Source organism: Macaca mulatta, chromosome 19, assembly GCF_049350105.2.
Source record: "Macaca mulatta isolate MMU2019108-1 chromosome 19, T2T-MMU8v2.0, whole genome shotgun sequence".
NCBI lineage: Eukaryota > Metazoa > Chordata > Mammalia > Primates > Cercopithecidae > Macaca > Macaca mulatta.
Window position 1 is genome coordinate 70738504 of NC_133424.1, and position 23078 is coordinate 70761581.

Below are 23078 nucleotides of genomic sequence, written 5' to 3' on the forward strand. Positions count from 1 at the left end.
CCATGCTGCTCTTGAACTCCTGACGTCAGGTGATCCGCCTGCCTTGGCCTCCCAAAGTGCTGGGGTTACAGGCGTGAGCCACCATGCCTGACTTCCTACCAGTTGCTCTGAACGGAAGGTGGAAGAAGCTATGGCCCAAGCGCGTCCATGGCAATGTGGGCATCTGGCTCATGGAAACTCTCCTGCAGATCCAGGGCGACATCATGGTGTTGGCACACAGTGCAGGTTTTGTAGAGGTGGCAGAGGCCAACACGAGGGAGCTGCTGCAGTGCCGTGGGGCGATCTGTCCAACGAGGAGTTGATGGGATGGGAGCAGGAGCGGGCGGCCCGGGAGGAGGGCGAGGACAGCTTGCCAGTGTGCCGCCAGCTCACGGCCGGGCACCTGGCCAAGGCCGTTGCACACTTTGGTGCTGGCTTGCAGATCATCAGTGACAGTGATCCCAACTTGAAGCAAAGTCTCAACATCCGTCAGGGCATCAGCACCATGATCAGCTGCTACCAGGAGCTCTTCAAGGGGAAGAGAGGTCCCAAGTAGGGCCTGGGTGTGAGCTGGAGGTGGGAGTTCTGAGGCACAGGACTTTGTTGGGGGAGAGAAGATCCTCCTGTCTGTCTCCCTCAGTGAAAGTGGTACTGTTCTGAATGTTCCCACTTCATTATATTTAATTCCCCAGATTTTTTTTTTTTTTTTTTTTTTGAGAAGGAGTCTTGCTCTGTCGCCCAGGCTGGAGTGCAGTGGCACGATCTCAGCTCACTACAAGCTCCGCCTCCCAGGTTCACACCATTCTCCTGCCTCAGCCTCCCGAATAGCTGGGACTACAGGAGCCCACCACCATGCCTGGGTAATTTTGTTTTTTTTTGTATTTTAATAGAGACGGAGTTTCACCATGTTAACCGGGTTGGTCCGATCTCCTGACCTCGTGATCCACCCGCCTCAGCCTCCCAAAGTGCTGGGATTACAGGCATGAGCCACCGCGCCCGGCCCTTTAATTCTGCAAATATTTTTTTAATCTGCGTTAATTTATTATCTCAAGTGAACTTCCATCTCAAATACACGGTTCTCAAAAGCTTCCATGAACTCTCAAGCGTAACTTATGACAGCCTGGGGCCCTTGGAGCACAGTGTGCCAGTGACCTAGTGGAAGCCCAGGAGAAAGCCAGGTTCACTGTGCAGCGTCTCCCTCCGTGGTCTTCCTGGAGTCTATCCCCACTTCACTGAGCCTTCTGTGTGTCCAGAAGTAGGGCTAGCAGGGATAGATGGACATCCTGCTTATTTTCAGTTCACCTTTCCACTGACCTTCCATCCTGCAGACTGCAAAGACTGAGCCAACTGAGCCCCCAAAGAGATTCAAATGTGGGTCTGAGTGGGAGGACTTCCCAGCCGCACACCATCCAGCTCTGTTCCTCCTGGGCCCTGGATGCTTCTTGCCATGCTCTCCTCTGAAATGATGCTCTGCCCTAGCAGACCTGTGGTAGGTGAGCTAGTGAGGCAGCACAGCTGGGCTCTGCCCTCCTGGCATCCCAGCCCTGTTATGGGGTATCCGCATGGTTGCAGGCATTCCCTGGCCAGGCCTGGGTGCTCATTCTCCCTCTCTCTTCTTGTCTCCCCACTCTCCCTGCTGTCTCTGCCCTGCACTCCTTTCTGCTGTTTTCCCCTGGACTCCTGTGACACCCCCTAGACTCTCTTTTTCCCATGGATATGGGCTCATTCCAAGGAAAGGGTGGCATTTGGACACAAGGCCCTAGATCCCACAAGGGAGGACTAGGGGGCACCTGATGCCCCTCAGAAAGAGGCTTGCAGGGACTGCACATGGGAAAGCCATGGGGATGTGATCCATTTGGGTAAGGACTTGGGTTTCAGGGCATGAGTTGGCTTCATTGCAGGATGCAGGTCCTTAAGTGGGTGGCCTCTGTCTCCAGCTGTAGGGTCCTGCCAGGAAGCCTCTATATGAGTCTACCTCCCTTCTGCAGGACCAGAGAGGGGTTGTTATGAACAGCCCAGGGGATTGGTTGCACTAAGCTTGTCTTGAAGGTTTTGCTGGGGAGTCCAGGTGCCCATGTCTCCCACCTGCTCTCCATACACATCTCTGCGCACCTGGCTGAGGCATTCCCAGACCTAACCTCAGATAACATGCGTGTGAGGAACACTCCAAAGTCCTAGGCCTCTTGCACCTGAGCAGGCGGCTTCTGCACCAACACTGGGGCTTTCTCTGGGCTGTCCATCATGGGCATATTTCTGGATTCCTGGATTGCTAGTCAGCACCTCACATTTGAGGGTCTGTGCCATTCACTCTGGAATCAGAGTTGGATGAGAAATCAACTTTGAACACCACCTTTGGGGTGGGTGCATTGGCTCACACCTGTAATCTCAGCACTTTAGGAGGCTGAGGCAGGAGGATAGCTTGAGGCCAGGAGTTTGCGACTAACCTGAGCAACATAGTAAGGCCCTGTCTCTAAAAAAAAAAAAAAAAAAAAAAAAAGCCAGGTGTGGTGGCATGCACTTGTAGTTCCAGTTGTGGGTGGAGGATTACCTAGTTCCTGAGGCAAGAGACCGAAGGCACAAACTGTTTCCGTATAATGAATAAAATAGTTAGGATAAGAATAATCGTAATACAAATTAGATATAGAGATGATCGTGAACAATTATCAATCATTATTATAAACATTATTATTCCTTAGCTTTTAATATTGCTCTTTGTTGCATTGCTAATATAACCTAGGAATAAGGGGCGGGTATAGGGTCAGGTGCTGAAGGGACATTGTGAGAAGTAACCTAGAAGGCAAGAGGTGAGCCCTCTGTCAAGCCCGCATAAGGGCCACTTGAGGGCTCCTTGGTCAAGTGGTAACGCCAGTGTCTGTGAAGGCACCCATTAGTTAGCAGACTGCGAAAGGGAGTCTCCTTTCCTTGGAGGAGTCGGGGAACGCTCTGCTCCACCAGCTTCTTGTGGAAGGCTGGATATTATCCAGGCCTGCCCGCAGTCATCCAGAGGCCTAACCCCCTCCCTGTGGTGCTGTGCTTCAGTGGTCACGCTCCTCGTCCACTTTCATGTTCCTCCCGTACTCCTGGTTCCTCTTTGAAGTTTGTAGTAGATAGAGGTAGAAGAAATAGTGAAAGTCTTCAGGTCTTTGATCTTTCTTAAAAGTGCATAGAAGAAAATGCTGACGTATGCTGCCTTCTCTCTCTGCTTTGGCTACCTAAAAGGGAAGGGCCCCCTATCCGGTAATCACATGACTTGCTTCACCTTGTCAATCACTTAGAAGATTCACCCTCCTTACCCTGCCCCCTTGTCTTGTGTGCAGTAAATATCAGTGCACCCAGCCGTTTAGGGCCACTACCGGTCTTCATGTCTTGATGGTAGTGGTTCCCCCGGCCCAGCTGTTTTCTCTTTTTTTTTTTTTTTGAGACAGAGTCTGGCTCTGTCGCCCAGGCTGGAGTGCAGTGGCCGGATCTCAGCTCACTGCAAGCTCTGCCTCTGGGGTTTACGCCATTCTCCTGCCTCAGCCTCCCGAGTGGCTGGGACTACAGGTGCCCGCCACCTCGCCCGGCTAGTTTTTTTGTATTTTTTTAGTAGAGACGGGGTTTCACCATGTTAGCCAGGATGGTCTCGATCTCCTGACCTGGTGATCCTCCCGTCTCAGCCTCCCAAAGTGCTGGGATTACAGGCTTGAGCCACTGTGCCCGGCCGCTGTTTTCTCTTTATCTCTTTGTCTTGTGTCTTTATTTATTACAATCTCTTGTCTCCACACAGGGGAAGAACACCCACTAAGCCCTGTAGGGCTGGACCCTACACCCAGTTGCTCAGGAGGCTGAGGCAGGAAGGTTGAGGTTAGGCCCAGGAGGTTGAGGCTGCAGTGAGCTGTGACTGTGGCACTGCACTGATGCCTGGGTGATAGAGTGAGACCTTGTCACAAACAACAGCAAACAAATAGCGTCTTGGGGCATATTAGTCAGATGGGGGGAGTCACACTGACATCAGTTGGCATCCGCTGGTTAGTGTGTGCCAGGCAGGGAGACTGGGCAGTTGTCAGTAACCTGAAGTCTTTCCTGGGCATGCGTTACAGTTTCCTGTCAGCACAGCTTCCTATTGTCATTGTCACAGCTCCCAGCCACATCGGGGTGGACCTTGGCTATGATATCAAGCAGAAGTTTTTATCACTGCTTTCACATTCCATTCTCCAAAGAGAGAGATAATTCTATGTACTTGACAGGTGACAAATACAACGAGATAGTCAAACAAATGAAAAGGCCCAGAAAAGAGGAGGTCTTCCCTCTTGCTCTGCCACCTGAAGCAATTGGATGCTCTTTGCATTGGGAGTGAGGAAATGCTGAGCATCCCCTCTCAGAAGCAACAGCAACTTTTGCTACTGTGCGAAAAATGAGAACGCATGTGACATGCTGCATGAGGCTCATGTCAGTATCTGACATGGAGCAAAGCACAACATGCTGGAGGAGCTGAAGAGGTAGCATAGACGTGAAGGTCATGCTACATACTCCTGCCGGCAGAATTAAATCTTGTGAAGAAAGGCATTGCAAGCTTGGGCTTGGTGGCTCAGGCCTATAATCGCAGCACTTTAGGAAAAAAAGGTAGGGGGATCGCTTGAGCCCAGACGTTCAAGACCAGCCTAGGCAACGTGGTGAGGCCCTATCTCTACCAAAAAAAACATTAGCTAGGCATTGTGGTGCACATCTGTGGTCCCAGCTATTTGGGAGGCTAAGGCTGGGGGATTGCTTGAACCTGGGAGGTCGAGGCTGCAGTGAGCCGTGATCGTGCCACTGTACTCCAGCCTGGGTGACAGAGTGAGACCTTACTTCCAAAAAAAAAACAAAAAACAAAAAAAGGCATTGGAGTTCAGCTTGTTGTTTTCACAGACAAATAATGGTTAAGATAAATTAATGAAAGAAAAAAGTAACAGTAGAGGATTAACAAAACTGTAAGTTTCTTTTTCTAATTCCCTTCCCTTCCCTTCCATTCCTTTCCCTTTCCCTTTGCTTTCCTTTCCTCTTCCTTTCCTTCCCTTCCCTTCCCTTTCCCTCCCTTCCTTCCTCCCTCCCTCCCTCCTCCCCTTGCCTTCCCTTTGTATGAAAGTGTACCTGTGTGCCTTGTGTTTGTATCTGTGAGTGTGCACATGGGCTTGCCTATGTGTATGAGTGTGTATGTGAGTGTGGTGAGTGTGCTTCTGTGCACACTTGTGTGTGTGAGTGTGGTGAGTTGCTTCTGTGCACACTTGTGTATGTGAGTGTGGTGAGTGTGCTTCTGTGCACACTTGTATGTGTGAGTGTGGTGAGTTGCTTCTGTGCACACTTGTGTATGTGAGTGTGGTGACTGTGCTTCTGTGCACACTTGTATGTGTGAGTGTGGTGAGTTGCTTCTGTGCACACTTGTGTATGTGAGTGTGGTGACTGTGCTTCTGTGCACACTTGTGTATGTGAGTGTGGTGAGTTGCTTCTGTGCACACTTGTGTATGTGAGTGTAGTGAGTTGCTTTGCACACACTTTGTGAGTGTGGTGAGTTGCTTCTGTGCACACTTGTGTATGTGAGTGTGGTGAGTTGCTTCTGTGCACACACTTGTGTATGAGTGTGGTGAGTTGCTTCTGTGCACACTTGTGTATGTGAGTGTGGTGACTGTGCTTCTGTGCACACTTGTATGTGTGAGTGTGGTGAGTTGCTTCTGTGCACACTTGTGTATGTGAGTGTAGTGAGTTGCTTTGCACACACTTTGTGAGTGTGGTGAGTTGCTTCTGTGCACACTTGTATGTGTGAGTGTGGTGAGTTGCTTCTGTGCACACTTGTGTATGTGAGTGTGGTGAGTTGCTTCTGTGCACACTTGTATGTGTGAGTGTGGTGAGTTGCTTCTGTGCACACACTTGTGTATGAGTGTGGTGAGTTGCTTCTGTGCACACTTGTGTATGTGAGTGTGGTGACTGTGCTTCTGTGCACACTTGTATGTGTGAGTGTGGTGAGTTGCTTCTGTGCACACTTGTGTATGTGAGTGTAGTGAGTTGCTTTGCACACACTTTGTGAGTGTGGTGAGTTGCTTCTGTGCACACTTGTATGTGTGAGTGTGGTGAGTTGCTTCTGTGCACACTTGTGTATGTGAGTGTGGTGAGTTGCTTCTGTGCACACTTGTATGTGTGAGTGTGGTGAGTTGCTTCTGTGCACACTTGTGTATGTGAGTGTGGTGAGTTGCTTCTGTGCACACTTGTGTATGTGAATGTGGTGAGTGTGCTTCTGAGCACACCTGGTGTATGTGAGTGTGGTGAGTTGCTTCTGTGCACACTTGTGTATGTGAGTGTGGTGACTGTGCTTCTGTGCACACTTGTGTGTATGAGTGTGGTGAGTTGCTTCTGTGCACACTTGTGTATGTGAGTGTGGTGAGTGTGCTTCTGTGCACACTTGTGTATGTGAGTGTAGTGAGTTGCTTTGCACACACTTTGTGAGTGTGGTGAGTTGCTTCTGTGCACACTTGTGTATGTGAGTGTGGTGAGTTGCTTCTGTGCACACTTGTGTGAGTGTGGTGAGTTGCTTCTGTGCACACTTGTGTATGTGAATGTGGTGAGTGTGCTTCTGAGCACACCTGGTGTATGTGAGTGTGGTGAGTTGCTTCTGTGCACACACTTGTGTATATGAGTGTGGTGAGTTGCTTCTGTGCACACTTGTGTGAGTGTGGTGAGTTGCTTCTGTGCACACTTGTGTATGTGAATGTGGTGAGTGTGCTTCTGTGCACACCTGGTGTATGTGAGTGTGGTGAGTTGCTTCTGTGCACACACTTGTGTATATGAGTGTGGTGAGTTGCTTCTGTGCACACTTGTGTATGTGAATGTGGTGAGTATGCTTCTGAACACACCTGGTGTATGTGAGTGTGGTGAGTTGCTTCTGTGCACATACTTGTGTATATGAGTGTGCATGCAAGTGCGATGAGTGTGTGCCTGTAGACATGTTTACCTGTGTGTGCATGTGTGTGGGCAAACACAGCTGTTTCTGTGTGTGTGCCTTCCCTGTGTGTGTGTGCACGTGAATGTGGTGAGTGTGCCTGTGTGAACACAGGCGTGTTCCTGTGTGTGTTATGTGAGCATGTGCATGTGTGTATTCTCGAGGGCTGAGGGACGCAGCCCCCTTCAGCACCTGGTAACTGTCCCCATCCCCACAGCGGGCCTAGCACAGGGATCACTTTGTCAGGGTGACCTGGCTCATACTTGAAGCCTTTGAGCTGGACTCTGGCTTTATCCATGAGGCCAGGCTGCATGTTCAGATGGCCACACTGGAGGATGATGTGGCAGAGGAGGAGCATTACACAGGCCAAATAGACTTCACCAACCTCCCCGTAAAGCTGTCTCCCGTTTCCCCACCTCAGGGGTCACCCCTCAGATCTCATCCAGCCACACATCCCTCTATTTCTCCTCCTAAGATCCTGCAATTCCCTCCACTTTGCTCTATCTCCACTTCTTTCACTGGCTCATGCCGGATCGTCTCCCTGTGGGCACCCCACTGGCCCCCACTGACCCCCAGCAGGATGTGATGAGATCGGAGGGAGGCGGTGTCAGGGACGAGGTGGGTGGGCCTCCTGCTGATGGAAGGAAGCTCAGCCTCTGCAGTGACCTCAGGCTGCCTGGGTCCCCACAGGCCTCTGACTGGCCTCTGCTGGCCTCGGGTGAAGAGAACCTTCTACCAGAACGTGTCCTCTCCAGCGGTGTTCTTCCAACCCTCTACAGTGTGCACAATGGGAACTTCCAGGTGTGTGCGGAGACCACGGCAGGGCGTGGGGGGCAGGTGTTGCCCAGAGCTCTGGCCTGCCCGGGATGTTGGCTTCCATGGAGGTTTGGCGGCCAGTAAGGGAGCCTTGTCAGTGCTTGGAGCCTTTTTTGTATATTCAGTGTATTTCGATTTACACGCTGTATCTCAAATGGGGAAAAACTAGCTGTATTTTCCATTGCTGATTTCTTTTTGTTCTCATGTCTCCAGTTCCATTGTTGATGGAAAAATGTAAATGTCTCATGACTTATCTCTGTCCCCTCTGGTTTGCAGCTGTCTGCACCCACCATGTGCCTCACCTCCTCCTTCTGCGAAGGTGTCTGTCCTGTGGCCGTGGGGAAGGGTCTGTGGTGTGTGCACTACCCTCGGGGCTCTCACTGCCTCTGGGCTCCTGCTCTGCCTGGTCCCCTGGTCCCCCTGGAACGCATGCCAGAACCACAGCTGAGGAGTGAGCTCTGCACTTCCCCCTCTGTGGCCCTGTTGGGCTCCCACAGCCCAGGAACCAGTGAGCAACTTGGGGGTTGCATCAGGCCCTCCCCTCCCTGCTGGGCTGGCGGTTCGTGCCCCCTGGGTGGGAGGAGCGAGAGAGGGAGGAGGGGGGTGGGAGGAGGACGAGGGTGGGAGGATGTGGGTGGGAGGAGTGGGAGAGGGAGGACTCCAGTGAGTGGTCTCTGGTTTTTCCCCTCAGACTCCTCACTTTGGGCAAAGGACAAGAAGCAGTGAGGGCCCCTCCCTGGGTTCTGGGCCAAGCTGACCTCTCTTCTCCAGGATCTGCCCTCCCTGTTCTCTAGGGTATCCCGGGGCCCTGTGCGGCAAGGATGCCCCCTCCACACTGCTGCTCCAGCTTACTATGCAGAAAAAATCCTTTTCTCAGTGACGAGACTGGTTTTCAAGATTTTTGTGCAAACATTTAATTTGAACCATAAACCGGGCACCTGATTCTTGGCAGAGTCCCCCTCTTTCCCCAGGGTGGTAGGTGTGACCATCAAGAGCCTGGGCAGCTGAGAACAAGGCTGAACAGACCACAGATTGTGACTTTGCCCTGGATTGTCATCCTGTTGCAGGCACCAGCTCTAACCTAGAGAACAAAGGCACCTACCAGGGGTTATTTAGACCCTCTGGTGGGGATCTGGTGCCGGAGGTTGCTCTCCAGGGAGCAGTGCAGTGATGGAGGGTGTGGTGTGTGTGGTGCATGGGATGGAGGTTCCTGGTCTCACCAAGGGAACAGCTTCCTTTTGGAGGTGGGGGCCTCCTGTGGCCCCATGGAAGGATCCTGGTCTGTTAGCCTTAGCCCAGTGCTTTGAAAGTCACCAGTCCTGACAGCGACTCGTGTGTGTGTGTGTGTGTGTGTGGTGGGAATGCCCAGTCTCTGTAGCTGCTGAAAGGCCTTCAGGCACATGCTGTCGGGAGTTGGCTCTGTCCTGGGCAGATGTCACCATCTGTACCTTGGTTGAGGCTGCTGTGAGCACCAGGCCCTGTGCTGGCGGAGCGGTGAGTAGCCTGAAGTGACTCAGGGTCCCATGATGAGGCTGGGCTGGCACATGGAGGAAAGACAGAATGTTCAAGACACAGGCGCTGCTTGGACTCTGGGCGTGGACTCAGGAGGGCTTCCTGGAGGAGGAGGGAGGGTTAGGGTTAGGGTTAAGGTGAAGGGTTAGGGTTAGGGTTCAGGGTTAAGGGTTAGGGTTAGGGTTAGGGTTGGGGTTGGAGTTGGAGTTGGTGTTAGGGTTAGGGTTGGGGTTGGGGTTGGGGTTGGGTTTAGGGTTGTGGTTGGGTGGGGGTTGAGTTTGGCATTGGGGTTGGAGTTGTGGTTGTGGTTAGGGTTGGGGTTGGGGTTGGGGTTGAGGTTGGGGTAGGGTTGTGTTAGGGTTCGAGTTAGCAAATTTCTCGACTTGTTGACATTTGTTATTAACTGAGCGGGAATTAGGAGAGGAACCTGGTCTTCTCCACACAACCCAGCAGGTATGCCGCCCATGTTCCTGTGGAGAACACCATTTCCTGTAGGGCCGACAGGTGTGGACCAAGTAGCTGTGAAATTTCATCTGAAGAAAACGCACAAGGAGGACGCGAGTGAGCTCAGTGGAGAGGGGCGCTACCCCGGGGGACGTCCCCATGCATGGACTTGTGAACCCTGAATATCTGAGATGTTCTCAGTCAATGTAGAAAGTTTATTTTGCCAAGGTTGAGGACGCGTGCCCGTGACACAGCCTCAGGAGGTCTTGACGACATGTGCCCAAGGTGGTCGGGACACAGCTTGGTTTTATACATTTTAGGGAGACAGTTGGTTCTGTCGGGAAAGGTGGGACAACTCGAAGCAGGGAGGGGGCTTCCAGGTCACAGGTAGGTGAGAGACAAACTGTTGTATTCTTTTGGGTTTCTGAATAGCCTTTCCAAAGGAGGCTATCAGATATGCACTTATCTCAGTGAGTAGAGGGGTGACTTTGAATAGAAGGGGAGGGGAGGCAGGTTTGCCCTAAGCAGTTCCCAGCTTTTTTCCCTTTAGATTAGTGATTTTTGGGCCCTCAGACTAATTTTCCTTTCACAGGCTAAGCAGCTTTAGGAACTGAAAGGTTCATGAGGCTGTAAGGAAGAGTCGAGTTTCTCCAGGTGAGCCTGGGCCACAACAGCACGCAGGACCTGGGTGCCCACAAGGGGCTCGTGGGAGGGTTCGGGAAAGGGAGCCGTGAACCCTGACTATCTGAGATGGTTTCAGGTGATTTAGAAAGTTGATTTTGCCGAGGCTGAGGACGTGCACCCGTGACAGCCTCAGGAGATCCTGACAACAAGTGCCCAAGGTGGTCAGGGCACAGCTTGGTTTTAGGGAGACATGAGACATCAGTCAGTACATGTCAGAAGTACCTTGCTTCCATCCAGAAAGGTGGGGACAACTGGAAGCAGGGAGGGGGCTTCCAAGGTCACAGGTAGGTGAGAGACAAATGTTGCGTTGTTTTGAGTTTCTGTTTAGCCTCTCCAAAGGAGGCGATCGGATGTGCACCTATCTTAGTGAGGAGATAGGTGATTTGGAGTAGAATGGGAGGCAGGTTTGCCCTGAGCCGTTCCCAGCTTGACTTTTTCCTTTAGCTTAGTAATTTTGGGGCCCCAAGATTTTCTTTTCACAGAGCCTATGACTAGATTTGCATGTTTAGATCCTGCGAGGAGGCTGCTACACACATGCAGAAGTCATGCTGGTGGCCTGGACTCCGAAGGGAGAGAAGTGGATTCGAGAGACATTTAGGAGGTAGGATTGCCGGGGCCTTGGTGATAGCTTGGATGTGGAGGGCGGAGCAGGAGGGGTGTCAAGCAGATATTGCTCTTAGATTACCAGCTGGGATATTAGGGAGAGTGAGTGGGCTGTTTTTTCTTTGTTAGGCAGAACTTGGTTTTGTGGTGCAGTAGGGTGCCTCAAACCAAAGGCCTGACTTCCTCCTACAGGCCAGACCCCACATGGCCGTTCCTGTGACTGCCAGGCCACTTTGAGGCTGAGAGAGGTGGTTTTGTCTGGCCTCTGCCCTGCACGTGTTTACGAATGACTTGTCTGTGTTGGCAGATTTGGGGGTCCACCAGATAGGATCCTGTGAAGAGACCTCAAAGGTCTTTAGTTCAATTTATAAAACATCTTTTTGTTCATTATATCATTTCCACAATCAAAGATGAATAAAATATACAGAGGTTTATTTAGTGAATAAGGTAGATGGTGCACCTGTGCTAGGCAGTGTTTTAGTTCGTTGAGACACCAAGGAGTTGAGACAATCCTTTACCTTGGAGTTTTGTGTCTGTAAGTCCTGCTGTTGAGAGCTGTGTGTGTTAAAATGTCTGATTTGGGCAGGTGAGATCTGGGCCATCTGTAAGATTAGGTGAGAGGAGGTTGGTGTCCAGCAAGTATCCAGTGCTCCATCAACATCCCAGTTCTTGTCCACCAATCTTCCAGTTGTAGGACTGATGCGGAGGCCCTCAGAGCGACTTCAGAGGAGAAGTAGTGTGCTCTTTGGCTGTCTGTTTTGGAGTGTAAATTGTAAATCCTCTGCAAACAAAAAGTTGGAAACAAGTAGCATTTCAGCTTGAGTTTCTTGTAAATGGCTTGCAGTCGTATGAACCAGAGCACGTATACCACAGGGCAACACGAGGGTCCCTCTTTCACCATTTCTCCCAGTGGCCTAGGTGGGGATTTAAACAGAATAATGTGTGCAGCCTCATTGTGTGAAAGTCCAGTACTTTGTGCTCGGAGTGTCATCAGGGAAGGGCCCTTGACTTTGAAGGCTGCTGCGTCTCGCTCTGTGATAGGAGGCACAACGGGGCCTTGGTCTTACGAAGACCTTGGGTGCCACAGCTCACTTCAGCCCTGATCAGCCTGATGCAGGTGCTGGGCCCTGGTTCTGGAGGTGAGAATACACCCTGGGCCTCCACTGCATGGCTGCACTGTGAGCATTCAGGTGCTTATTTGGGGACTGATACGGAGTCCTGTGCCAGATGCAGTGGTGCACACCTGGGAACCAAGCGTCCCTGCTTCTACTGGAGAATCTGGACAGATGTAGAAGGTAAGAAAGGCTGTGGGTAGGGATTAGGGTTAAGGTTAGGCTTGGGGCTGGGGTTGGGATTGTGGTTAGGGTTAGGGTTAGGGTTAGGGTTGGGGTTGTGTTTAGGGTTATGATTAGGGTTTAGTGTTAGGGGTTAGGATTTTAGCGTTAGCGTTTTAGGGTTATGGTTAGGGGTTAGGTTTGGGGTTATGGTAAGGTGTTAAAGGTTAGGGTTAAGGTTTAGGTTTAGGGTTAGGGTTAAGGGTAAGGGTTACAGTTTTTAGGGTCAGGGTGCTTGGCAAAATGGGTCCACCCTCTCCCGGGTAACCCTGGCTCTTGGCCCTCTTTTATGTCCTAGCCTGCCCCACCAGTCCCCTGTAGCCCTCTGCTGACCTAACCTCCACGCTGTACGTTCTTACTTATAAGTGGGACATAAGCTATGATGATGATTCCAAGGCCTAAGAATGATAAGTGGGCTTTGGGGACTTAGGGGGAAAGGTGAGAGGGAGGTGAGGGATAAAACCCTACACATTGGGTACATTGTACTCTGCTTGGGCTATGGGTGGACCAAAATCTCAGAAACCATCAATAAAGAACTTTAGCATTTAACCAAAACCACCTGTTCCCCAAAACTATTGAAATAAAATAAAATAAAATAAAATAAAATAATAACAACAGATGTCTTATTCCTTTGGTAGACCACATGGCCTAGCTCAAGAATTTACTAAATACTTGTAAAATATAAGAATAGATGGAACAAGTGGGTAAGCACAGCTCATGCAGAGATGTCCAGCCATTTCAGAAGTGTTAAAGTTCAAAGCAGTGTTCCCTGCGCAGGCCCTGGGGTACCGCATTTTTGGGGAGGCGCTGCCATCTCAAGCCTCCTTGTTTATGGCTCATGTTCTAACCCTCACACAGCACATGCGTGTCTTTAAAAACATCAAGGTGAAATAAACCACATGTTAATCCAGGTAGAATAAGTGGGCAATTAGTGAACCCGCATAATTTAGTTGTATAATAGTAAACTTCTGCTGCATATTTAAAGGAAAATAGACAAGATAATTTTTTTTTTTTTTTTTTTTTGGACACGGAGTGTCGCTGTCTCCCAGGCTGGAGTGCAGTGGCGCGATCTCGGCTCACTGCAAGCTCCGCCTCCCGGGTTCACGCCATTCTCCTGCCTCAGCCTCCCGAGGAGCTGGGACTACAGGCACCCGCCACCTCGCCCGGCTAGTTTTTTGTATTTTTTAGTAGAGACGGGGTTTCACCGTGTTAGCCAGGATGGTCTCGATCTCCTGACCTCGTGATCAGCCCGTCTCGGCCTCCCAAAGTACTGGGATTACAGGCTTGAGCCACCACGCCCGGCCAACAAGATAATATTTTTTATAAAAAGTGCAAATTATTCCACTGTTTCTGAATACTCACTGCTAAAACTCCACACTGAAGCACTGCCCAGAATGGTGGCCCGTGAAGCGTTCTCAGTCTGGGACACGTTATTCCTCTTGTGTAAAAACTGCACCACTTTCAGACAGACTCTCAGGCAAAGACACAGAAAATTATCTCATTATTAGATTCATGATCTTTTAGAGGTTTCCTATTGCTGAGGTCATCTGAGCCAGTAGTTTTCAAAATGAGTTGATGGCTTCATATCCTAAAATGTTGCATTTAAATTCTAGTTAAAAATAGTTTACTGTATTTTTCCATTCTAAGACAGATTTTTTTTTTATGCTTTTTCTGGAATTAGCATGCATCTTACAATTGATACACTGCATTAAATATGATGAGATCTCTTCTGTTATTCTAAAAAATTATCAATACATTTGTGATGAATATTGATTTAACAGCATCTCAGAATTTAAAACATGCAGGTTACAATCATTAACTCTTCTACAATATTCAGATACAAGAAGGTCGTATTTCTTTCTTTTTATAAGTCAAATTATATCTAGCAGAAACTCACATGTATGATGATATTGAAGATTCCAATTCACAGAGATTCCTCGTCATATTCTGTGCCAGACACTGGAGGCTGGGATGGTGGCACTTCAGGCTCCTCACCTTCCTGTCTCACTACTTTTCCTGTGACTGCTGACTGCTGGCCCTTTACTCTGAAGGGGGTGAGAGGACCACTGTCCCTGGCACTGGGGAGGGGATGCTCCTCACAGCATAAGAAGTGCCAGGAAGGCAGCCGTCACATGCCGGAACCTTGGCCACACCAACCACATCTGGGGAATTGTATGTGACTAGGGCCTAGCCCTTTAGGAATGCTACTGTTCTGGGAATATCTCCCCGGTATCTTCATTTTGTTTTTCCATTGGCTAGTCCAGCTTAACCCCTTAGATGATTCTAGATTTCCCCTGAAAATACCTAGGTGACAGTTATCCAGGCAAATTCTCTTTTCCTCCTTTAAAACCATAAAGGCCATATGCGTGTGTGTGTGTGTGTGTGTGTTACAGAGAGGCCTAATCTGCAAAAGCACAGCTTGGCCTTCAGGAAATAGATGGGAAAAGGGAAAAGGGCTGCTTTATTATTTCCTTGTGCCTTCAAAGCACACACAAAGAAAATATCAGTTAGTACTTTCTCTAGTAATTCCATCTGTAACATTGAGCATTTAAAAGTTGTTATAATACATTTAAATACCTTGCCCATACAAGCGCATTATAAAATGTAGCATTAATGAAACAATTAAATGTCCCAACTTAACCTGTCTTCTTGTAAGCCATGAAATAAATTTATCCCACTATCTCTATGAATATGTTTACCATTTGTGCAAATATACCACTGAATAGAGATAGTAGACAATTTTTATTTTGACAGAAATCCACTCGTAAAATTACACACAAAAATTCTGCTATAACCTATGTGCACTGGCAGATGCAATGAAATGTGAGCCAAGGCCCATTTGTTCATGCATGTGTTTTTATGATTTTGTTCCTTTTTTGACTTATATTTATAATATAGAATGTGAGAAGAGTTAGCTCTTTGTAGCTATTTAGCTGTAAGACATAGAAACTGTTCTAGAACCTTTAAAAAGCAGTTGCAGGAATTTTTTAAAAGTCCCTGAAATTACAAGTCAAGATATTATTTTAAATTATTATTCTTTGAAACTACTTTTCTGTACACATCAAGATTTATCAATAACATATAAACAAAGTAGGAAAGTATGGTTACCATATTGTATAATGGCACCTCATGTTGCTTATTTGTTTTAATAAGTCATAAATTGAGCTCACAAAAATATTTATATTAATAAAATGATTATCATTGGTAATGTTTGAATTTTTCTTGTACATTTTTATGTAACAACAAAAAAAGTTTTTACTATTAAAAATGATTTAAAAAAAACTGGAGCAAGCCGAACCTTCATTTTATAAATACAATAACCTGAGGCTCATCAGGGCTGGTGACTCTCACAGGCGCACACCCAGCATTGCTGGATATCGGCTCGGGATCCAGAATGAATTTGAACAATTCATGCTAAATTAACAAATGCACTTTAAAATAGGCCCATATTAATCCCAAAGTGACTAAACATGTGGAATTTGTAAAAGAAGATGTTTATGAATGAGGACGTGGCCTTTCGACATTAGTTCTGATTCTCGCCTTTCTAAAAGAATCTACAGTCTCTATTTTCCCATTATGAGATTTCAGAGGAGAGCCTGGTGGCACTTACAGCAGACATCACAGATGTCTGAGTGTTCCGTTTGAGGACGGTAAAGGCTTTGTGTGTTTCATAAAACCTTTGTTTTCCAGGGGAGAAAACACAGGTTGAGTCTAAAGTCAATCCTCCCATTGAAATATTTTAATGACACTGAAAAAGGTTGTTGTGTTTCACAGGTGCGAGTGGAGGCATGCAGTCCTGACTTCTGAGTGGAGCTAGAGGAGAATTATGTTAATGTGTTTGCACTCCTTGCTCAATTTTTAAATATAAATAGACTTAAGCAACGCTTTTTAATGAGAATAAAATAGTTTAACAATGTTTACACACCTATTTCAGTTACTACATTCGCTAAGCTATTTTTATCCTCACAACCATGGAAGCACTCCACCGTCTCCATTTCAGAAAGTAGACAGTAACTGAACAAAACTGTCCACTTCTAAAAAACATGATTTATTTCATTATGAAAGTTCATAGTTGATGTAATTAATACCTTTTTGTGGTCCTAATTCAATGGGTGTGGGCATCTGCACGCTGTCATGGGTCCACTGTTGTGGTGAAATCGCACACAGTGGTCTCACTGCCCTAAGCAGCCAGGGCTGTCTGCCCATCCATCCTTTCCTCTCCCCAACCCCTGTCAACCATTGATTGTTTTTCCCTATCTATGTAATTTTCCCTTTTCCAAAATGTCATGTAATTGGAATCATACAGTATGTAGCCTTTTTGGCTTTTTTCACTTAGTGGTATGCATTTTGGGTCCCTGTGTGCCTTTTCATGATTAGATAGCTCATTTATTTTCTCACTGAATGATATTCCATTGTCTGTAGGTACCAGAATTTATTTATCCATTCACCTACTGAAGGACATGTTGGTTTCCTCCAGTTTCTGGTAATCCTGAATAAAGCTCTGAACATTTGTGTGCAAATTTGTGTGTGGACATAACTCTTGAAGGAATGACAAGGAAAGGTGTATTTGCCTGATCCCAGGAATCAATATAAACATCCATGATAACCGCACCTTTTTTTTTAAATGTATGATTTGGATGAAACAAGAGAAAGAGACTGACTGTTGCTGAGTCCCTGCTGCAGTCCCGACACAGCTGGAGACACCCTGCTCTCCTGCTCTCCTTATTTTGTTGATGCTTATGAGGACCATGTTGTCTGAGGAAGATGGTTCCCATCCAACTCTGCCCCTGGTGTGTCACATGCCGGCCTTGTCAACACACAGGAGAACCTGACAGGGTGAGTGTTATAACCCCATCTATAGAAAAGGAAACGTCTCTAAAGTCTTTAGCATCTTGCCCGAGTTCGGACACTTAGCAGAGGCCTCAGTTTAGATGCAGCCCTGTCTTGCTCTTTGACAGCCTCAGCACCACATGCCCTGGGTGACCCATGCAGTGAGTCACTGACAGCCCTTGTGGTTGGCCTGTGGCACAGCACGGAGCGAAACGGCCCACTGACCTTTTCAGACATTCAGGCAATTTGTGATAGAACATATGCGGTCACTCCCAGTTAGTTCTTTGTTCAGTTTAATAGAATACCTAATTCTATGTTTATTATGAATAAAGGGAGATTTCTTGTGGTTTTTTTTTTTTTTTTTGAGATGGAGTCTCACTCTGTTGCCCAGGCTGGAGTGCAGTGGCGCGATCTCGCTCACTGCAAGCTCCGCCTCCCGGGTTCACGCCATTCTCCTGCCTCAGCCTCCCGAGTAGCTGGGACTACAGGCGCCGCCACCACGCCCAGCTAATTTTTTGTATTTTTAGTAGAGATGGGGTTTCACCGTGTTAGCCAAGATGGTCTCGATCTGCTGACCTCATGATCCGCCCACCTCGGCCTCCCAAAGTGCTGGGATTACAGGAGTGAGCCATGAGCCCGGCCTCTTGTGGTTTTTAAGAATATGAAACATTATCTATTTTGCCTACAAGTTGGAAGTTCCAATACTACAGGAAGCATAAGAGCAGGTTATAATGATGGGTCTTTTATAAGACTGAATTCACATCAAACTGAATCAGTAACTTCACTGTATGAACAGGGTGAGACATTAAAGTTTTAATGAAAAGAATTCCTTTCTTAGGTCACAGCAAGGACTAGATATATCTAATTATGCCCAGTAAGATGTATTGTGATATTTACAGTTAATCATCTGCTCTGGGCAATCGAAAGCAATGTGTTCACATGGAAAAAAAAACTTACCTGAGGTGGCTGGGCACAGTGGCTCATGCCTGTAATCCCAGCACTTTGGGAGGCTGAGGCGGGTGGATCACCTGAGATCAGGAGTTTGAGACCAGCCTGACCAACATGGAGAAACTCCATCTCTACTAAAAATACAAAATTAGCTGGGCGTGGTGGTGCATGCCTGTAATCCCAGCTACTCAGGAGGCTGAGGCGGGAGAATCACTTGAACTTGAGAGGAGGAGGTTGCAGTGAGCTGAGATTGTGCCACTGCACTCCAGCCTGGGCAACAAGAGTGAAACTCCATCTCAAAAAAACAAAAACAAAAACAAAACTTACCTGAGGCTCTAAGTCAACTTTCCACAACCAGCACACATTTCTAATTTGAAATACATATCTAAAGCTTTGAATGCATAAATAGCTATCCCAATCTAGAACTAAGTCAATAGTTGGTTTGAATTGTTTAAATTATCCTGGGAATCGGAAAGATACGTCTACATGAAACAATAAAGGTTATATTAGAATTAGTAAACTTTAGAAGACCATTTTAATCTTAATATATAAACATACTACCTAGGCACACTATTTAAATATATCTGCAACCTACTATTTTTAGATTTAAGTAAATCATTAAACTTTAAAGTTGGAAAAGATTCCAGTGTTAGAGCTCTAGACTGTAAATCCTGAATGTTTTTCTAAAATTTTCGAGTTTTTACCTGGAAATACAGATTTTCTATGTCTCTAACAACTGCAAGAAATTTCACTTGAAGTCTCCACATAGTCAACTATGTGATGGCAACATCAGTGTAATAGATACTATCACAAACATCCTGTGACTTTTATATGTATATTTTAAAATACTTTAAGTTCTGGGATACATGTACAGAATGTGCAGGTTTGTTACATAGGTATACACGTGCCATGGTGGTTTGTTGTACCCATCAGCCCATCATCTAAATTAGGCATTTATCCTAATGCTATCCCTCCCCTAGACCCGAATCCCACAACAGGCCCTGGTGTGTGATGTTCCCCTCCCTGTGTCCATTTGTTCTCATTGTTCAACTTCCACTTATAAGTGAGAACGTGTGGTGTTTGGTTTTCTGTTCCTGTGTTGGTTTGCTGAGGATGATGGTTTCCAGCCTCATCCATGTGCCTGCAAAGGACATGAACTCGTTGTTTTCTATGGCTCCATAGTATTCCATGGTGTATATGTGCCACATTTTCTTTATGCAGTCCCCAGCTAACTTTTATATTTTTAGTAGAGATGGGGTTTCACCATGTTGGCCTGGCTGGCCTCAAACTCCTGGCCTTGAGAGATTTACCCGCCTTGGCCTCCCAAAGTGCTGGGATTACAGGCGTGAGCCACCACGCCCAGCTGAGGTCAAGTTTTGGAGTTTTATCTTGTTCTTTTATTGGGCCTTGTTTCTCTGTTTGTGTGCCTTGTAACTTTTTTTTTTAACCGAGATTTGAATATCTAAAAAACGAATACCTCTTACAGTGTTTGCATACTGGCTTTATGCAGAGGAAGACCTTCACCAATCGCCTGGCTGGAGTTCTAAAACTTCTTGAACCTGTTTTGATCTCTTGCTCTTCCTGGCATCTGGCTGCAGAACTGCAGCTCTAGTGTGCTTCTTCCCTCTGTTTTTAGTGGCTTCCAAAATTCTGGTGCTAATCCCATCAGTGCTTTGAGTCAGGTGAAACAGAAACAGAAAGCAGCCCCCTGGACAGCCCCCACACGAGTCAAAATGTTAGGTGAAAGAGCAGCTCTTTTGTTTCTGTTCCAAGGGGAGAGCTTGAGTGTGAAGAATTTTCTCCTGATTGCTCTGTACTGTACAGCATAGGGGAGCAGCACTAATGGACACACCAAATGCTATGAATTGTCCTTCCCTTTTCACTGAAATCCCTTCTTGGTTTTACAATGGCCTAGGTGCTCTAATTTCTCAGCTTGTTTATAGGATTCTCACAGAGGTATTCTGGTCAGTATATTGTTGTTAACTTGGTGTCTCTGTGAGGAAAGAAGGGGCTGTAGCTTTCTAGTCCATCGTCTATTGACATCTTACTATACAATATTTACTTACTTACTTAATTTATTTATTTTTGAGACAGGGTCTCCAGACACTGAGGTTTCCCAGACTGAAGTGCAGTGACACAATCTTGGCTCACTGCAGCCTACACCTCCCAGGCTCAGGTGATTCTACCTCCTCAGCCTCCTGAGTAGCTGGGACTACAGTCACACGCCACCATACCTGGCCAATTTTTTTGTATTTTTTTCTTTTAATGGAGACAGGGTTTCACCATGTTGCCCAGGCTGCTCTTGAATTACTGCACTCAAGCAATCTGCCTACCTCAACCTTCCAAAGTACTGGAATTACAGGTGTGAGTCACCGTGCCCTGCCCTATGCAATTTTTAAATTTATGAGTTTTCAGATATTATCTAATGACTTCCTATTATGGTGAATGAAGATTTTTTTTTTTAGATGGAGTTTTGCTCTTGTTGCCCAGGCTGGAGTGTAGTGATGTGATGTCGGCTCACTGCAACCTCCGCCTCCTGGTTTCAAGTGATTCTCCTGCCTCAGCCTCCCAAGTAGCTGGGACTACAGGCACCTGCCACCACACCCTGCTAATTTTGTATTTTTAGTAGAGACGGGGTTTCACCATGTTGGCCAGGCTGTTCTCGAACTCCTGACCTTCTAATCCTCCTGCCTCAGCCTCCCAATGTGCTGGGATCACAGGCATGAGCCACCATGCCTGGCCCTGAACATTTTTTAAAATCTAAATTTTACCCATTTCTCACACTCTTTGTTTTCCCAAATTGTTGGGAACAAGCCCCCAAATCTGGCCATAAACTAGCCCCAAAACTGGCACTAAACAAAATCTCTGCAGCACTGTGACATGCTCGTGATGGCCAGAATTAGTTCCATATTGGTGGAACACACAGCCAGCAGAGGTTTGAGAAGGGAGAATGTAGTCAACTGAGAAGTTCCCATAAAAGGAGCAAGAGCAAGATCACAGAGACACCATGAAAGAAAAAGACAGGAATAACTTCCAACCCAAGAGGAGAACAGAGAGGCCTCAAAACCAAAGCTAGGATAAGAAACTTCTAGCCCAAGAGTTACCTTTCAGACAAAGAAGCCTGAGATTCCAACCCAGCTTCAGAGAGTACTCACTCAAAGTGTTACTCAAACTGTAGGCTTTATAATGACTTAGCCATGCATGCAAAAGGCATTCCCTAAGGTGGCACAGAAGGTGGAGCCCCCACATCCAAAGAGAGCCAAGGAGAAAGAAAGACCCCTGTTGCCAGAGCCAGTGGGCAAAGGCAACAGAGAAAGAGACAAGGGTCCTTATGGGATGAGACTCTTGCAGATTTAGACTTATACAAACTCCCGAGAACTGGCAGGATGACAGCCATAAATGGGGTACCAACATTTCTACTCATTGGATTACAAGTTCTCAGGCATCCAAAATGATTAACAAAATGAAGATTTCTAGGGCTTCTGTGGGAGAGTATGGAACTTTTTAATGCTTTTTAATGCTGTCAAATGAAGAATGATGAGCTTCATAAATTCAGAAAGGAGAGATTTCATTATGTTTTTGTTTTTTTGAGTCGGAGTTTCACTCTTGTTGCCAAGGCTGGAGTGCAGTGGAGTGATCTTGGCTCACTGCAGGCTGCACCTCCCAGGTTCAAGCGATTATCCCGCCTCATCCTCTCTAGTAGCTTGGACTACAGGCATGCGCCACCATGCCCAGCTAATTTTTGTATTTTTAGTAGAGACGGGGTTTCACCATGTTGGCCAGGATGGTCTCGATCTCTTGGTCTCAGGTGATCCATCCGCCTCGGCTTCCCAAAGTGCTTTGATTACAGGCATGAGCCACTGCACCCAGTGAGAGATTTATTTCCTGTAAAGGGTTGCAGCCTGCAGGATACTCCTGACAGGCTAGGAAGCATAACCTCCAGCCAGAAGTCAGAAACAGACACTTCAAGGGAGAGGTAAAGGAAAGAGTAATTCATACTGAGTGGCGTGGCCAAATACACATATTTAATAAGCTCTAGGAGGAGTCATGCATATTTCTGAAAGGAGAAATGCATGCATGTGCAATTGAGTTTCTTGCTCCTTCATGGGTCCAATGTACAAAAAAATGGCAGTGTTAGCATGATCCCAGGGTGGAGTTTTCAGCCCTCTGACATTAAAAGTTGAAGCAGAGGATATGAAAACTCGCTGTGTGCATCCTGTGTATGCTGTCCAGAACCTCTCCATCATGGGTGGTCTCTTATCAGGCAAGAGAGGAGAGGCAGCTTCAGGCAGTTGGTTGAAATTGTTGGTGGAGTCTTTTGAAAGGCTTGTTTCCGTTAAAGCCTTAGGGAAGAAAGCCTCATCATGGTTAGCAAAGGAGGGGGTATAACGAGGTGTATCTGACCCCTGTCATCCCACCCTGCCCAACTTGTAATAGGGGAGGAAAAATAATTTTCTCTCTACCTTTACAGAATTCTAAGATGGTACCCTCTGTAAATCCAAGAACTGAGTTCTGAAAGTCACTGTGGGATCCCCTCAGCCAAGAGTGGGTCTGTTCAGTCATTTGGGAGCTTACGATTTCATTTTCATTCATCAGTGCTAATGGGAATGAGTAGGCTGTCTTCCTGGCAGCTGAATTTGAAAGAAACTCCTTGGATGGGATTAATGGCAGCTGTATTTTCTGGGAGCTCTGCTATAATTAGATAAAGTAAGTCCTGGTAAGATTTCTTTCTTTATCTTCGGTATCTCAAATGTTTTCATTTAAATAATCTTTATAACAACTCTTTTTTTTTTTTTTTTTGGAGACAGAGTCTTGCTCTGTTGCCCAGGCTGGAGTGCAGTGGCATGATCTTGGCTCACTGCAAGCTCCACCTCCCAGGTTTATGCCATTCTCCTGCCTCAGCCTCTTGAGTAGCTGGGACTACAGGTGCTCGCCACCACACCCGGCTAATTTTTTTTGTATTTTTTTTTTTTTGTAGA

The 23078-nt window shown here is 47.1% G+C and overlaps 2 protein-coding genes across 11 annotated transcripts in view; one reads left to right on the plus strand and one right to left on the minus strand.

The window, feature by feature from the left end:
• LOC144337154 (uncharacterized) overlaps positions 1-16841 on the plus strand; it is a 40809-nt gene extending 23968 nt beyond the window's left edge. The window contains exons 1-10 of one of the 10 annotated variants that reach the window (XM_077980268.1): positions 701-839; positions 1308-1468; positions 7619-7729; positions 8021-8252; positions 8436-9817; positions 10021-10087; positions 10293-10354; positions 10894-10985; positions 12095-12282; positions 16096-16841. In XM_077980268.1, the coding sequence (XP_077836394.1) occupies positions 1415-1468; positions 7619-7729; positions 8021-8252; positions 8436-8470 (432 nt within the window). In that variant the 5' untranslated portion in view covers positions 701-839; positions 1308-1414 and the 3' untranslated portion in view covers positions 8471-9817; positions 10021-10087; positions 10293-10354; ... (1 more) ...; positions 12095-12282; positions 16096-16841. Of the gene's footprint in view, positions 1-700; positions 840-1307; positions 1469-7618; positions 7730-8020; positions 8304-8435; positions 10355-10893; positions 10986-11675; positions 11793-12094; positions 12283-14237; positions 15534-16095 lie in introns of those variants that run through there. The other 9 variants (XM_077980262.1, XM_077980265.1, XM_077980267.1 and 6 more) reach the window with 9 other exon arrangements.
• LOC144336777 (uncharacterized) lies at positions 4943-8293 on the minus strand. Its single transcript, XM_077978024.1, has 3 exons — positions 6843-8293; positions 4988-6572; positions 4943-4950 (listed from the first exon to the last, which is right to left on the minus strand). Exons 1-3 carry the CDS (start codon positions 7284-7286, stop codon positions 4943-4945), a joined length of 2037 nt encoding a protein of 678 aa, XP_077834150.1. The 5' UTR covers positions 7287-8293.
• Positions 16842-23078: the final 6237 nt, after the last annotated feature.

What these genes read in the sequence shown, in the direction of transcription:
- LOC144336777 (XM_077978024.1), bottom strand. Translation starts at nt 7,286, where the DNA reads ATGCTCCTCCTCTGCCACATCATCCTCCAGTGTGGCCATCTGAACATG. An exon ending in ACCACACTCACATACACCAG is followed by an intron (nt 6,573 to 6,842) that starts GTGTGTTCAGAA and finishes CACATACACCAG; the next exon opens with GTGTGCTCAGAAGCACACTC.